The following is a 16,323-nucleotide window of genomic DNA, read 5'->3' on the forward strand; positions in this document are numbered from 1 at the left end:
GGGCTTCGAACGGTTGAGGAGAATGCGTAGATCGCACATGTTGGCGTTGAGTTTGTCTCGAAGATTGCTGCTAGAACGTTTCGGACGCTCTTTGAAGACAGGACCACTGGTCAGGACACGTTGGGAATTTCGTGAGTTCAGCGTTAGCCGAAGATCAGTATCTTCGGAACTTTTACCGTCCTCGGGTTCGGGCTTTCGCTTGAGGAAATCTCTCTAATCTCCGGGTGCAGGTGTACCATCGTTTTCGTCGTCTGACGAAAGGGTTTGTTGAGAGAGTATAACTTTTATGCACCTGCGGTTAGTTGGCTGTTCTTCGTCAGCAGAAGAGTCGTCGTTAGCGTCATCCTTTGGAGCGTTATCCTCGTCTTGTTGATGCGTCTCGTTTTGTCGGCCTTTGCCGGTCGCCTTGCGCTGGGCTCTTCTTTCTTTATTTTTGCTCCAACTTTTTCTGTTTTTGGGCTTAGCTTTTAGAGGCTCGAATTTGAAGTCGCCGCTGGCGAGAGACGAGAGATAGTGTGCATAGAGTGATTTACACTCCGTTGTATCGTGCCCTTTGACGTCATGATACTTGCAGTGTTTGGAGAGATCGACGGTTCTGGAAGGCGAGTGGAGCTCGCTGCTACTGCAGGTTGAGTCGTGCAGACAGCGTTAGTTGGTTCGTCAGGCGAGTGGAGCTCTCTGACCCATTTGTTCCACCCTTCTCCTCGGACCACCATGGTCGAAATCGGTACGTTGTTTTCGTTGACGATATACATGTAACCGTCTTTACGGCTGTTTTTGTCGCTAGAGGCATGCTGACGCGGTTCTGCCCGAGTGTCGGCGTTTTTTGTCGCGGAATTTTTTGCCGCGTTCATCTTTCTGATGATTACCTTTGTATCTTCTTCCATTCGGATGAAATTGTGAGAGCGAGCGATAGCGTCTTGGAGCGAGGTGGTTGGATTATGGTATAAGTCCTCACGGAACTTGGAGCGGAACCACAAGGTGTTCATCAGGGAATCGATGGCGATGTCGTCTGGGATCGCGACCCTTGAGACCACTGCTTTGAACTTTTCCATGTAGTCGCGGAGGCTCTGATCTTTAGTTTGGGACAGGTTCCATAGAATGGAAGCAGTAGCGGTGCGCTTTGTGAACATAATGTATGTCTTGAGGAATGCCGCTGATAGGTCACGGAAACTACTGATCGAGTTCTCTTCGAGTTGGTAGAACCAGGTCAGGGCTTGCTCGTGGAGAGTCTCGACGAACAGTTGACAGTAGCCAGCGTCCCTTTCTTCATCGGAGAGACGAGCCCGTGCCATCGCAATGTTGAAAGCTGTCATGTGTTCGACGGGGTCTCCGCCGGGTTTGTACTCCGGTAGGGGCAACTTCTCTACCTTTTTGAGCTGCACGTTGTTTAGTGCGCTGGTGAAAGGGGTTCGTGAGGTTGCGGCGAGTACACTCTCGATTTGCGGGGCTGCACTAGTAGCTTGATGGATCTTTGAGCTCATTTGCTGAAAGCTGAATTTGAGCTCGGCGATATCGCGTATGGTCGCGAGATCTGGTCCTATCTGGGGAGCGTCGGCGGGGAGGGGTTCGTTAGGCTTTGAGTCGTCTGAGACGTGGTTGCCGCCCGTCGCCGTAGGGTTTTTGTTGAAGAGGAGACGGCGTATCAGTTGGGGACGGCTCGTCTGGCTGTCAGGAGCTGTGAGTGCTGCGACCAAAGCAGCTAGCTGTTCGTTGGTCGTTTTTTGAACTTCGTCTTGTCGAGAGAATCGAGCCATGACGGAGCTCATGAAATCTGCGGGGATTGGTGGTGCGGCTTCAGGCGTAGGAGTTTGTTCTCAGCCTGGAGCGCCGAAGGTGGCATCGTCTTGAGCCATGTAGATCTAGAACGTTACTTTATTCGAGTCCCACGGTGGGCGCTAATTGTTTGTACAGGGTTCAGTCGACTAGGTTGAAAGAACTCGAAAGTGGGATGAATAAAGATGTTTTATTAGATCTGACCAAGAGGTTACAAGAGTGACAAAGAGTTAAGGAGACAAGCCGGTGCTCAGGGAGCTAGCCGGAGAGGTACAAAGCGAAGAGAGATAAGGAGAGACTAAAACCCTAGATCTAGCCACTCATTATATGTGTGTGTAAAGTGTCGATCCCCCTCTTGTTGTTGCCTCGTCTCCTTTTATAAGCTCCCCGTCCCTGTGTGCCCTAATCTGAACGTGTCGCTTGGGCCTTATCCGAGCAGGCCGAGTAGATGGGCCTTCGGAGAGCCCCTTTTGAGCCATATACTTTTAGCCGGCTTCGTCAGCTAAGAGCACTCTGGGGCCGAGTCGATGTACTTACTCGCCGAGCCGAGTAGGTTTCCTGCTTATTGAGCTAGACCTTGTTATTCGATGGCCCTTGTGGAGGGATGTAATCCATCTCCTACATGAACAGTGCCGTGTGAAGGCTAAGAGGGGCCAGAGGCAAAAATGATTTATTTTTTTATATCAAACAATAATATTAATTTTTGGGATTTTTACTGATAAAGAACGAAAGAAGTATACTTTTGTCCACTTACAATAAAAATCTCAATCTTTGTCCCCTTGGAACAAAAAAAAAATGAAAAACCTGTTTTGTCATTTTTAGTAAAATACAGTTAATAATAAGAAATAAAAATGTAAGTAGTAAAAAACAAAACTTTCTTCGTCTCTGACTCCCGTTTTTAAAAGGCAGAGGCGATTTCAAATCGCCGGCATCGACACTTTCTTTCTCTTGATATGTGCACCCGCACGGATATTAATTTTTATTTAGGAAATGAAATGATTGCGCAGGTCCATTATTTACTTGGTGTAATAAGAGGGATGAAGGTGTGATTTGCAAGAAGTTGGATAGAGTTCTATTAAATGATGTTGCTTTAAAGAGATTTCCTAATGCCTATTCAGTATTTGAGTCGGGAGGATGCTCAGATCACATGAGGTGCAAGATCCAATTCATTCCACCACCTGAAAAGTTGAGAAGACCTTTTAAGTTTGCACTGCCATTGGGAGGTTGCCTACGTTTCTACCAAAGGTACAAGAGTATTGGGATTCATCTCAGAGGCTGTTTCTGTCTACTTCTGCAATGTTCAGATTCTCTAAGAAATTAAAGAATCTGAAACCTCTAACCCGTGAGATAGGTAGAGAGCAACTGGGTAACCTCACAAAGAGAGCTAAAGAAGCTCATGAGATATTATGTGACAAGCAGAAGCACACGCTATTGCATCCTAGTGAAGATTCAGTGAAGGAGGAAGCTGAGGCTTATGGAAATTGGCTTCATGTTGCAGCACTGGAAGAGGATCATCTGAAACAGAGGGCTAAGCTCCATTGGTTAGAAGTGAGAGATCAGAATAATAAAACGTTCCATCATATGTTCTCGAAAGGCACAAAACACTATTCAAGAGATCAGATGAAAGGATGGTCATATTAATAAAAAGCACTCGGAGATAAAGGTGGAAGCAGAGCAGTTCTTTTCAGAATTTCTGAATAAGATTCCTGATAGTTTTAATGGTGCAACTACAGAGGAATTACCAAATTTACTGAAATTTTGTAAAGTTGGAGGAAGAAGTTACAGAGGAGGAAGTTCGTAAAGTTTTGTTTGATTTGCCATCAAACAAATCTGCAGGACCAGATGGGTTTCCTTGTGAGTTTTTCAAGATGATTTGGCCCATTCTTGCAAATGACTTCACGGTTGCAGTAAAATCGGTTTTCAAGTATGGTTTTCTACCTAAAGGGATTAATTCTACAATCTTAGCTTTGGTTCCAAAGAAGAATGATTCTATGTAGATGAGAGATTATCGGCCCATAGCTTGTTGTAATGTCCTCTATAAGGTGGTTTCGAAGATTTTGGCTAATCGACTCAAAAGGATTCTGCCTCGAATCGTTTCTGCAAATCAGTCTGCGTTTGTTCAAGGCAGATTATTGATGGAGAATGTGTTATTGGCTTCAGAGTTGGTAAAGGATTATCACAAGGAAAATATCTCCTCAAGGTGCTTGATGAAAATAGATATATCCAAAGCATTTGATTCAGTGCAGTGGTCTTTTGTGCTGCGAACTCTGAAGGCTTTAGGATTCCCGGATAAATTCATTCACTGGATTAATCTCTGCATCTCTACTCCTTCGTTCTCGGTGCAAGTAAATGGAGCTTGCTGGGTATTTTCAAAGTGCGAGGGGTCTAAGGCAGGGTTGTTCTCTGTCTCCCTACCTCTTCGTGTTGTGCATGAATGTTTTATCTCATAAGATTGATAAAGCAGTTGCAGAGAAGAGATTTACCTTCCAACCTTGCTGTAAGCAAATCTCCTTGACTCATCTCTGTTTCGCGGATGATTTAATGGTGTTTGTGGAAGGATCAAAGAAGTCTATAGAGGGGGCTTTATCAGTCTTTGATGAGTTTGCCAGTTGGCCAGGTCTAAATATCAGTATAGAGAAGTCAACTATATATATGGCCAGGGTTTCAGATGAAGAGAAGAGTAGAGTTCTGCAGAATTTTCCGTTTGCAGAAGGGACTTTGCCAGTTCGGTATTTGGGTTTGCCTCTCATGACAAAATCTATGAGAAAGCAAGATTACTTGCCACTAGTAGAGAGAGTCAGAAGCAGAATAAGCACTTGGACTTGCAGATATCTATCTTATGCTGGCAGAGTGCAACTAATTAAGGCTGTGTTGATAAGCATAATAAACTTTCGGGCATCTGTATTCAGGTTACCGAGTGGGTTTATAAAAGAAGTTGAACAGCTCTGTGCCTCATTTCTTTGGACAGGTCCGGAACTGAAAACACAGGTGCAAAGGTAGCGTGGAAAGACATTTGTAAACTTAATTGTGAAGGAGGGCTGGGAATCAGAGCTTTGAAGGAAGTGAATAACGTAGCTGGTTTGAAATTAATATGGAGGTTGTTAACAGGGGATATTCTTTGGGGGAAGTGGATCAAAAACAACTTACTTATAGAGGAAATGTTTCTGGGAAGTGAAGAAGAATACTCAGGATGGATCTTGGATGTGGAGGAAATTATTGAAGCAAAGAGACACAGCTAAGAGGTTCTATAAGAAAGAGATAGGAAATGGCAGAAGCACTTCCTTTTGGTATGAGAATTGGTCTTCTAAAGGGATTTTATTTGAGAGTTTGGGTGAAAGAGGAGCTCTGGTCATGGGAATAAGAAATGAAGCAACAGTGGAAGAAGCAGTGCTTAAAGCCAGAAGAAGAAGGCATCGAAGTACGTTGCTAACTGAAGTGGAGGCAGAGCTGACTAAAGTAGAAGAGAAGGTGTCTGAAAACTCAGAAGATGTGTGTCTATGGAAGTGCAAATCAGGATTTAAAGAGAAATTTTCAACTCGGGAGATCTGGGCGTTACTAAGAGAAGACCATACTCAGTGTAGTTGGGTGAGAGGTATATGGTTCGCGCAAGCCACTCCTAAGTTTGCTTTCATGGCTTGGCTAGCAATGCTTAGTAAACTTGCAACTATGGATAGAATTGAGAGATGGAGTCAAGGTGTGGATGTTACATGTGTTCTTTGCAAGAGAGCTGGAGAATCTCGCAATCACTTGTTCTTTGAATGCTCATACGCCTCTCAGATTTGGGAGCATCTTGTAAAGGGGATTCTGGGAAGAGATTTTACTACAGACTGGTCGGAAGTTGTGGTGTTGTTATCGCGGGTTGATAATGACAAGAAGAGATCTTTCTGTACTCGATATGCTTTCCAAGCTATTGTTCACACAGTATGGATGGAGAGAAACAAAATAAGACATGGAGAGAAGCCTTTACCTTTGGAAGTAATGAAGAAGCGGATTGACAAAGGAGTTAGGAACAAGCTAAGCCTAATGAGATTGAAAGGAAGAAAGATTGAAAGGAGGAAAGGGTATCGAGAATGCTCTTCAATATTGGTTTAGTACAAGAGTGTAGATAATTAATCCTTAGAAGTATAATTTGCAAAAGATTATGATTTTCTTATTAAGGTCTACACTTAATGTAAAAGGGCTTTTTTGATGAATATAAATTTAACATTCATTAAAAAAAAAAGAAAAAAAAATGATTGGGCAGGACAGCCATATTAATTAAATGGAATCTAAACGATACGCAAGATTGGGCTATAAATATGGCCTCTAAATTTGGAAAGTGATTTAAACTATATGGTAGAAAAAAATCAAATTAAATAAATAGTTCTGATTATATTTTATACATAAGTTATTAAATTTATCTGAAATTGAGTTATTAATTTGAAAAATTGTGAAAAAGGAAATTAGAAACTCTAAATAATCAGTTAAAAAAGCAAGAATTTTTTTGTACTTCTATTTTAATAGAATAGACGAGGCTCGAGTATATATTAACTTTACTAATGAAACACAAGCTTTTCTGAGTTATGTCAGCAAATCCTCATATATATTAATTGAGAAGTCATTTTAGTGATTTGTGCTGACGTGTCGCTCATAGAAGAGCTCTCCAATTAATTGTTATAATTTGATTGGTTGATGATTTTTCATTTTCTATTTATTTAAATAAAATTTTTAAAAGGAAACTATTCATAGAATTACCTAATCTAATCTATGTTTCCAAACATACAATTAAGCATTTTAAATATAGATGAATTAACACAATTTGTTTATAGAAATAATTAAATATCTAGATTACATTATATAAATTGATAAGATACATATAAATACATATGATACTATAGAAACCATTATAAAAATGGTTTTTATTATGTTTATATTAGTTGTGAATAAAATAAATCATAGATTTTAGAAATATAATTAATCTAAACTTAATAATATTAATTAAATTCACTCATTCACTATATATAATATAAAAATGTGTCAAATGAATGCAAAACACTCAAATATATAATTCTAAAAAATTCCAATCATTTTCCAGTGACAAAGTGAGAAGTCACTTTAGTGATTTATGCTGACGTGTCACTCATAGAATAGCTCTCTAATTAATTGTTATAATTTGATTGGTTGATAATTTTTCATTTTCTATTTTTTAATTAAAGTTTTTAAAAGGAAACTATTCATAGAATTACCTAATCTAATTTATGTTTCCAAACATACAATTAAGCTTTTAAATATAGATGAATCAACATAATTTGTTTATAGAAATAATTAAATATCTAGATTACATTATATAAATTGATAAGATACATATAAATACATATGATATTATAGAAACAATTATAAAATGGTTTTTATTATATTTATATTAGTAGCGAATAAAATAAATCATAGATTTTATAAAAATAATTAATCTAAACTTAATAATATTAATTAAATTCACTCATTCACTATATATATAATATAAAAATGTGTCAAATGAATGCAAAACAGTCAAATATATAATCCTAAGAAATTCCAATCATTTTCCAACGACAAAGTGTTATCATATATGCGTTATCACTTTTAGAAATGATTAAAATATTTTTATATTTTAAAACATAAAAATTATATTGTAAGTTATTTAAACGTATATTATTCAAGAAAAAGTTTATTTAACTCATACGTTAATATAAACAGATGAATTAACATTATTATATGGTAAGTCATTTAATTATATTAATCAAAGTATTTTTCACAGGATTTTTCTAGAGTTAATACTCTATTAATATAATTTATATAGCTTGGATTATAATAAAATTAACATGTTTATTTTTAATAGAAAAAAAGCAGACATAAATAAAAGAACAAGAGGGAAGAATAATAAAATATATTTGTTGTGTTCTTGGTATTTTTATATTCTTATATTTTAATTTTTATTTGTTTGTCGAGGTACATGTACTTTTTGTGTTAATATAAATGTGAACTAATTAGTTTGATGTGTTTTTAAAATGTTAAGATAAATTTAGTATGGAAGTTTAATAAAAAATGACCATATCTACAATTGTTAAAGTCAAAGATGGAAAATATAATGTAAATTGAAAGCAAGAAAAAAATATTTAAAACTTAAAGAGATGTATTTTTCATGCTATAATAAACTTTTAAAATGTACGATAATAAAATTTTACCAAAATTTATAAAAATAAAAACATTTTATTTCATATAATATTGGATCTCACATTAATATTAAGTATATATGCCTAAAATAACGACATTTGGTTATTTAAAAATTGAAATATTATTATTTTTATTAGTTAATCAGATTTAATTAATATAGGTATGTTTTCATTTAATTTATAATAAAATAAAACAATAATTAAAAAGATATGTAAACTATGATTAGTTTTAATTAAAAACATTTGGTTGAATAAGTTAGTGTTTGATAAAATAGTGTGATGGTTAGAGATAATTTAAGGAAGAATTTATTTGCTTAACCCATTTGAGTTTTATGTTAAAACTAAATTAAAAAAAAATGAGTTAAAAAGTGTGATTTTGAAAAAATTATGAGAGAAATTTACTAAACTACCATTTTCCTAATACATGTTTTTATGTTTACCTAAACAAAATTTATCATTGGTTTTAAAGAGATAAATCCTACTATATATTAATTGAAAAGCCACTTAATTGAGTTTTTACTATGTGTCTTTAATATGTTAAGTTTTAAAAAAAAGTTATAATTTGATTGGTTGTTAACATTTATTAGTTATTATTTTAATCAGACATAAAAATAAAAGGTAACTCTAGAACTAATTAATACAAATTACCAAATAACACAAATAATATTACAAATAATGATTTATGATAACTAATTGTAGAACTAGCGAAACAATATATATGTTTTATCAATTTCTTTATTTTTATCAATTAGTTATATATAATTAAATAAAATACATTAGCATTTTTATAGAAATAAATTTAATGGTTAAATAATATTATATAAGAGAATTATATTTGTATGTAAGGAATTATTATAACTTTTATGTATTTAAAGCCCACACAAAACCGTTTACAAAAGATCTTTCATAATAAAAGCTTCCGATCATTGTATTGGTCGTATTGGAGTTACACAAAAAAATACACTCTCTTTTCTTTTTTTCTTTCTCTTGAGAGCTAGAGTATTTTAGGTTTTTTGTGTTAAACTAAAATATAAAGTAATTCTACAACCAATAATTTGAATTAATTATAATACTCTTCTCTGTAAAATAAATTTTTTTAAGAGAAAAATACAAAAATAGCACTAAATCAAGTTTATGTTCCCAAACTAGCACTTAAGGTCAAAAGTCATAAAAATAGCACTTAATGTTTTATCAAAAGTCACAAACTTAATGTTTAGAGTTAAAGGGTGGGGTTTAGGATTTAGGATTTAGGGTTTAGGGTTTAGAGTTTAGGGTTTAGGGTTTAGATTTTAGGGTTTAGCACTTAATGTTTTATCAAAAGTCACAAACTTAATGTTTAGAGTTAAAGGGTGGGGTTTAGGATTTAGGATTTAGGGTTTAGGGTTTAGAGTTTAGGGTTTAGAGTTGAGAAATGAGGTTTTGGGGATAAGATTTCAAATTTTGAAAAATAAAAAAATAAAAATTTTCAAATGATAAACTTAGAAAGGTGCTATTTTGGTCATTTTAGTTTTTGAGTGCTATTTCTGTGATATAAACTTAGAATGGTGCTATTTTGGAGATTTGCCCTTTTTTTAATGACTAAGGTCTATGTTTTTGAACTATTTTAAATCTCACATATCTTCTAAGAATATATAATAAAATTTTTGATTATCCAAATATTTGAAATTAAAAAATTAAAAATTTAAATTTCTAATTATTATCCAAAAATTATAAAAGTGTAAGGATAGTATATATATCTTTATATAATATAACTACCCGCAAAATTGTGGGCAAACACCTAGTATACAGTTAAATGGGATGATTTCATGATTTGGTGATCTGAACAAGGAGTATGACTCATTTTTATCTCTGATATAGTTTTCAAAACATTGGCTAAGCTCTCACTTAATCATACATAGTAAATTCATATGAAGGTTTGGAAATATTTATTACAGAGTTATGGGAAAATATAGTCCCGAATATCGGTGGGCATTTCATTTTAGTTACAGGTTCGGTTTGGATTCGTTTCGGTTTGGTTTATCTAGGCCTATGAAAACTTTAACCAAAGTCAACCCAAATTAGTTCGATTTGGTTTGTGTTCGGTTTGGTTTATGTTCGGTATGGTTTTAGTTAAGTTTTTTTTGTTTTCAGTTTGGTTTTAGTTCGGTTTTGTTTGTGTTTGTTCAGTTCAATCGAATTAATTTTTTTGTTTACTTCAATTACAAAATATAATTTATAAAAACATAGACAAATCATCATTTGTCACGAAATTATTATCCAATAATTTTATGGTATTATTATTTTCAAATCTAATATAAATATCATAGATATTTTTTCGGTTTTGATGTTAATGTATGAGATTTATATTCATATCGTTTATTTTATTTTTAGTTGTGTATAGGATCTATTCATTTAGAAGTAAAATGTATAAATTATATTTAGTATTTTTAGGCTAAATGGTTAAATATATTAGATCTTAATATTATTAGTATATTTAATTAACATAATTAAGACACTTCCATTTTTAAGTTCGGTTTGGTTTAAAAATCAAACCAAACCAAACTATTTGTGTTGATAAAATCTTGAGCAAATGGTTTAGACATATACTTTGATTTGATTTGGTCTCGGATGGATAGGTTTACTTTGGTTCGGTTCGGTTGGGTTTTTTTTTCATCCCTAGTTTCGAAGTATTCTCATTTAGGGACCAAAAGAACCGGTTCGAGAAGCAATAGTTACAAAAACAACTCTAGTTAAGGCGCAAAGATATTATACCACTTCTCTCTGTTCCATTATATCATATCAATATACGTTTCATAAAAATATATATATGTAAAGTTGGACCACACTATGACTGAGTCTGCAAGAATGTAAATAGCGAGATCATGAGTGTGAACAGTACCGTGTGAAGGCTACGAGGGGCCAGAGGCAAAAATGATTTATTTTTTTATATCAAACAATAATATTAATTGTTGGGATTTTTGCCGATAAAGAACAAAAGAAGTATACTTTTGTCCCCTTAGAATAAAAATCCCAATCTTTGTCCCCTTGGAACAAAAAAAAATGAAAAACATGTTTTGTCCTTTTTAGTAAAATACAGTTAATAATAAGAAGTAAAAATGTAAGTAGTAAAAAAAAAACAAAACTTTCTTCGTCTCCGACTCCCGTTTTTAAAAGGCAGAGGTGATTTCAAATCGCCGGCGTCGACACTTTCTTTCTCTTGGCCATCTACGTTCGTCAGAGACGACGATATCGTCGTCACGTCTCTCCGTCGTCCTCCTTTTGTTGTCTTTCCTCTTCGAGAACCATCGATTACAATCACTTTGTAATCTCCGCCGATACCGATAGAAGTTATTCAAGCTCGGTAGTAGCTTCTTCTGGCTGATAAAGGACGATTGGCTTCACATTGTTCTTCTTTTGACCTTCCTTCATTTCGGTTTCCAAAACTTGAAGGTTAGGGTTTGGAAATCCCCTTTATGATTTTTTTTTCTTTTTGTTTGTTTTTGTTTATGTGCATGTAGTAGAAAGAGCTTGAATTGTTTAAAAACACAAATCGATTCACGTTTATGGTTTTGATTGTAGTTTGTGAGTTGAGTTGATTGTAGTTTATTTTTGAGTTGATTTTGAATTCTATTTTGTTTGGTATCTGCTTTGTATTGTGTTTTGAATTCGTAATGGACTTGAAAAGGCTAATGAGTTGAAGTTTTTGATTTCATGTTTTATAGGAATGAATTACCAGTTTCCAAAATGCATTCTTGAAGAAGGAGCTAAGACCAAGATTGATAAGATTAACAACACCGGTAGACGCACGATTCTGGGGACGTTGCAGGTGGTGTATGAGTATCAGGATGTTTTGAAAGACCCTGTCTTCGGTCTGATTCTAGCAATCGTAGAGATCAAGCTCATTTACTCAGGGAAGATTATTCACAGCTTCATATGCAAGCAGCTCAAGGTTTCCATGCTTCACGAGTTGTGGTTTCTATTTGCAAAGAGGCCTCTCAGGTTTTCTATGCAAGAATTTTATGTTGTGACTAGATTGAAGTTCAAAGAAGAACCCGACGTAGACTTCTATATCTAGAAGAGTGATAAGGGGTTCTGGACCACGGTCCTGAAGGAAAATAGAAAGATCAACTTATTGATTATAAGGGATGAGCTCCTTAAAGTCTGTAACGAGTGGACGTATGTAGACAGGGTGAGGCTAGTGTATCTGTATTATACATGGATTCGTTATTGCTAAGGATTTGAGAGTGTTTATCCCTCACGAGTTCATTTGGTGATGGATTTTGAGAAAATGAGGATGTATCCTTGGGGTCTTTGTGCGTATGATGAGCTGATTGCATCAATATTCAAAGCAAGGGAAGATGTGCATCTGAAGAACAGTTATGTGTTGGATGGATTCTCATATGCGTTTCAGATATGGATTATGGAGGCAATCCCAGACATTGGTTCTATGGTGGATAAAAAGATCAAAAACAACTTGACCAAATTGAGATGTAGGAATTCGAAAGGAAGTGGAAAAGTATCATACCAAGATATCACCATCCTAGAGTCCAACTTTCATAAGGTAGTTATCTTTCTTATATTAATGTTGAGTTCAATAATCGAATAACTGAAGCTTATTGTTTCGTTTGTTCTTCCCAGGGAGAGCTGTTCCCGTTTATATCATCTACTGGGAGCTTAGAGGCAATTGATAATGCTGAGTTCTTTAGGGAAGACGAGAAGAATGACGAAAGAGTCAGTCGCATTGTTGCTCTGATCAGTGCCAAACAAGACTGGAAGCAATTCACTTGGAAAGTTGAGACTCTGCCTCCAAATATGGAGTTATCTGACGCAGAAGAGGATGTCGAAGTTGAAAATGTCACAGAAACACATGTGGAGGAACCGGCTGTTGTTGCAGAGGAACCGACTGTTGCTACAAAAAGGGGCAAGCGTAAGCTAATTGATCCTGGTGTCGAGTCTAGAAAGAAACAACTTCTTTGTCAACGGGTGGCTGAACATAACAGTGGTGTCTCTGGTGAAATGAAGACCTTCATTGAAGGTTTGTTCACCTCTTCTTTCAATTCTTTTAAGGAGCTGCTGCAGAAGGACATACAAGAGCGTTTTGGCAAGGTCGACAATGAGATGGCTCAACTGAAGGAAACAGTGTCTCAGATTACGGGTCCTGCAGATGCAGTGGGACGAGACAGAGCATCTGAGATTTCCTGTCCTTCTGCAACACTTGGGAAAGACCAAGGCAAATCATCACAGAGTCCAGGTCCTTCAGGAGCAAAGGGAAAAGGCAAAGGCAAGGCAGCTGTGAGTGTGGATCCTCCTCTGCTTCGTCGTAGCCCTCGGCCAGTAAGAAAGGTAACCAAAACATGAAGCTTTGTAATATGTAGGACGAATTATCTTCGGTTGTAAGTTTTTCTGTGGTTTGACTATTTTGTAATGTCCTTGTATTGTGCTTTGTTGTATATCAGCTTGTAATGTATCTTATTGTTCGCTATAAAGTGAATTGATAACTATGACATGTTGTATTGACTATTTTGTAATGTAATTTTCTCAGTATTTTGTCTGTATTTTCCTATGTTGACTCTATTTGCTATTAATGTTGTTATGCTTGGCTTTATTTACCAGAAGTTCAAACTGATGACGATGTGTTGGATTTTTTGAAGAATTTTTCACAATCATCGAACTATGTAGATAAGGGGACGCAAGAGTCTTTACAAGACGCCATGGGAAACCTTTCTCAAGCATCACATGTTAAAGGTTTTGATCCCTCACGCAAATTTAAGGACGAACAACCAGCAGAATGGGTTACTCCACTTTCTTCATTTAAGCCTCCGGATTGGGGACCACCTACTCTCAAAGATGAGGAATTACTTGAGGACCAAGTGCATGACAGTGATCACTCACTAGTGTTTGTCCCTGAGGATTCATGGGCCAAACTGATTGAGTGGTCCTCAACTTCCTAGTAAGTTTATATTGTTTCTCAAAGCGTTATATTGTATCATTTTTAACTGAATTTTGCATTGCAAATTGGACCTTCTATGTTAACAAGTGAGTTAGCAGCACGCGTCATGGGTCCTACAGAATGGCTTAAGAATCACATGAGTCTAAATTTGCTCATTAATATTTTCAGTACACGACTTACAATCTCTTATAAAATTTTCAGGAAATTGATGCTATGATGTACTTATTCACTGAGAGGACTACTTTGCGACGATGGGAACCAACTAAAGTAGCATTCATGAGCTGAATGTTTAGTAATCAAATTAAGAACTCTTTCGAAGAGTTCCAGAAGGAAAAGAAGAAATTTAAAGTATCAGAACTGCTTCACCGGTACGGCATTGGTGAACTTCCAGCACACGGACGAACATGACTAATGTGGGATCTTGACGTTACACGCATGTATGTGCCTCTAAATGTCGGTAAACACTGGATCTCTATGTGTGTCAACTTTGTTTCTCGTTCGATAGATGTCTTTAACTGTGAGGGATTGAAATACAACAAGGAAATGGAGCCATTTGCCTTTCTCATCCCTAGAATTATCAAAGTTGTTCAGTCTTCAAAGAGTCGGCAGGAACTCAAGGTCAAACAATATACTGTCAGTTACGCCCCAATGCCCTACTTACTAAACAAGAGTAGCAGTGATTGTGGAGTATATGTCTTGAAGCACATTGAATGTCATCTTCTAGGCTTGGACTTCTCCCTGGTGAATGACAACAACATTCGAGAAAAGCTCCAAAAGATTGCTTACGACCTATGGGAAGCTGCCAATGATCATGAGCTTATTTTGAGAATGGCACAATACACTCCTCCAAAGACGATTACAAATCCTCTAGTGGAACTTGAATGAAGCTCTTTTGATTATGACTTGTTAAGGAAGTAGGTTGTTATCGACTCTCTTATACTCTTGTATTTGATTCTTGTAGTTACTCTTTATTTTTTTACTTTATTTGAAACTTTTAGTTGCTCCTCTTTAACTCTTGTGACAATATCATTTCCTAAATATTCCCTAAATGAGTGGTATGCGAAGACAATCCTTATCAACCCCTACAGATACCCTAAAGTATTACCTAAACGATTTCAAATCCTATCTAAACCCTAAATGACAGTAAAGTAAAACAAAACAATTCAACCCCTATCTATACCCTATTTGACACTAAAGTAAGACAAACTATTTGAACCCTTATCTATGCCCTAAATACCACTAAAGTATGACAAACGATTTCAACCCAAATTAATCCACAAACCTTATAAATCACAAAAAAAAATCTTAATAATCATAGCAAATCTTAATAATCAAAACACATACAAGTTTACCCTAAACCCCAACCCGAGTGGAAGAAACATTTGCCCTAAAAAAATCTTATATAAGACCATCAAATGGCAAGAAACCCTACATATTCCATCGTTTGTTTCTCCTACTTCTCATAAAAAAACCCTCTTATTCCTTCTCAATAAAAAATGATGAACATGACTAACAATGAAGGGATCTCTTCCAGATTCTGGTGTGGGAAGGGGATTGTCACTTATGTTTCAAAAACATAGGAGAACCCATACAGACGATTCTTCAGATGCGAGATTGGTATACATGTAAATCTGTAATTTCTTTACTCATCATTATTCTATATGATAAGAGATTAAACAAATGTGAGATTGACTTGTTTTTGTGTTTTCAAACAGAGAAAGAAAGAAAAGCATATTTTCAAGTGGGTCAACGAGGCTCTGTTTGATGAGATTCACCGGATGGATGATCAGGCGACAATTGCCGAGGAAATTGAAGATCTGAGAAGTTATATGAAGAAGACAATTGAGGAGGAAGTTATGAAACAAAAGAATTCGCTCCATGTAGGTTGTGTAGGATCCATTCTCAGTATTTTATGTCTCTGGTCCAAATGTGATTGATATTGTAATGGTTCTCTGATTCAAGTTACATTGTCAAAGATTGAACCAATCTGATTTCCAGTTTTATTGTCATGTATCGAACAAATGTGAAAATAAAACATCTATTGAATTCTATTGTTCAGACCTAAACGATTTCCAGTTGCATCATTTGACATGAACAAACTGAAACATAACTTCCAAAAACGAGAAGAACAAAATGCATAGTCTCTGAAACATAAAATTCTATTGTTACACAATCCTGAAATATGCATCAAACTGAATTCAACATGAAAAAACTGAAACATAACTTGCATAAAATGAGAAGAAAGAAACACATAGTCTCTGAAACATAACTTGCATAGAACGAATTGAGAATCCTATATTGCTCTATCACATATTCTCCTGTTGTGACCTTCAATCCCACATCGACTGCATTTCCGAACTGTAGAGCCTTGAGTTCCTTGTGACGAACGGATCTTATCTTCGGTTGTCTCGTATCTGCGTTTCTTTCTCC

The 16,323-nt window shown here is 35.6% G+C and overlaps 2 protein-coding genes across 2 annotated transcripts; one reads left to right on the forward strand and one right to left on the reverse strand.

The window, feature by feature from the left end:
* Positions 1 to 467: 467 nt before the first annotated feature.
* LOC106297615 lies at positions 468 to 1,757 on the reverse strand. Its single transcript, XM_013733822.1, has one exon. The coding sequence runs from the start codon at positions 1,755 to 1,757 to the stop codon at positions 468 to 470; it is 1,290 nt and encodes a 429-aa protein (XP_013589276.1).
* Positions 1,758 to 12,231: 10,474 nt separating this feature from the next.
* Positions 12,232 to 13,894, forward strand: LOC106297616. Its single transcript, XM_013733823.1, has 3 exons — positions 12,232 to 12,504; positions 12,582 to 13,286; positions 13,595 to 13,894. Exons 1-3 carry the CDS (start codon positions 12,232 to 12,234, stop codon positions 13,892 to 13,894), a joined length of 1,278 nt encoding a protein of 425 aa, XP_013589277.1.
* Positions 13,895 to 16,323: the final 2,429 nt, after the last annotated feature.

This window comes from Brassica oleracea, chromosome C6, assembly GCF_000695525.1.
Source record: "Brassica oleracea var. oleracea cultivar TO1000 chromosome C6, BOL, whole genome shotgun sequence".
NCBI lineage: Eukaryota > Viridiplantae > Streptophyta > Magnoliopsida > Brassicales > Brassicaceae > Brassica > Brassica oleracea.

Excerpts from the sequence above, each read along its gene's own strand:
- LOC106297615 (XM_013733822.1), bottom strand. The coding sequence starts at position 1,757 with ATGGCTCGATTCTCTCGACAAGACGAAGTTCAAAAAACGACCAACGAA.
- LOC106297616 (XM_013733823.1), top strand. The coding sequence starts at position 12,232 with ATGAGGATGTATCCTTGGGGTCTTTGTGCGTATGATGAGCTGATTGCA. Across the intron at positions 12,505-12,581 it reads TAGAGTCCAACTTTCATAAG|GGAGAGCTGTTCCCGTTTAT; the intron begins GTAGTTATCTTT and ends TGTTCTTCCCAG. Across the intron at positions 13,287-13,594 it reads GCCCTCGGCCAGTAAGAAAG|AATTTTTCACAATCATCGAA; the intron begins GTAACCAAAACA and ends GATTTTTTGAAG.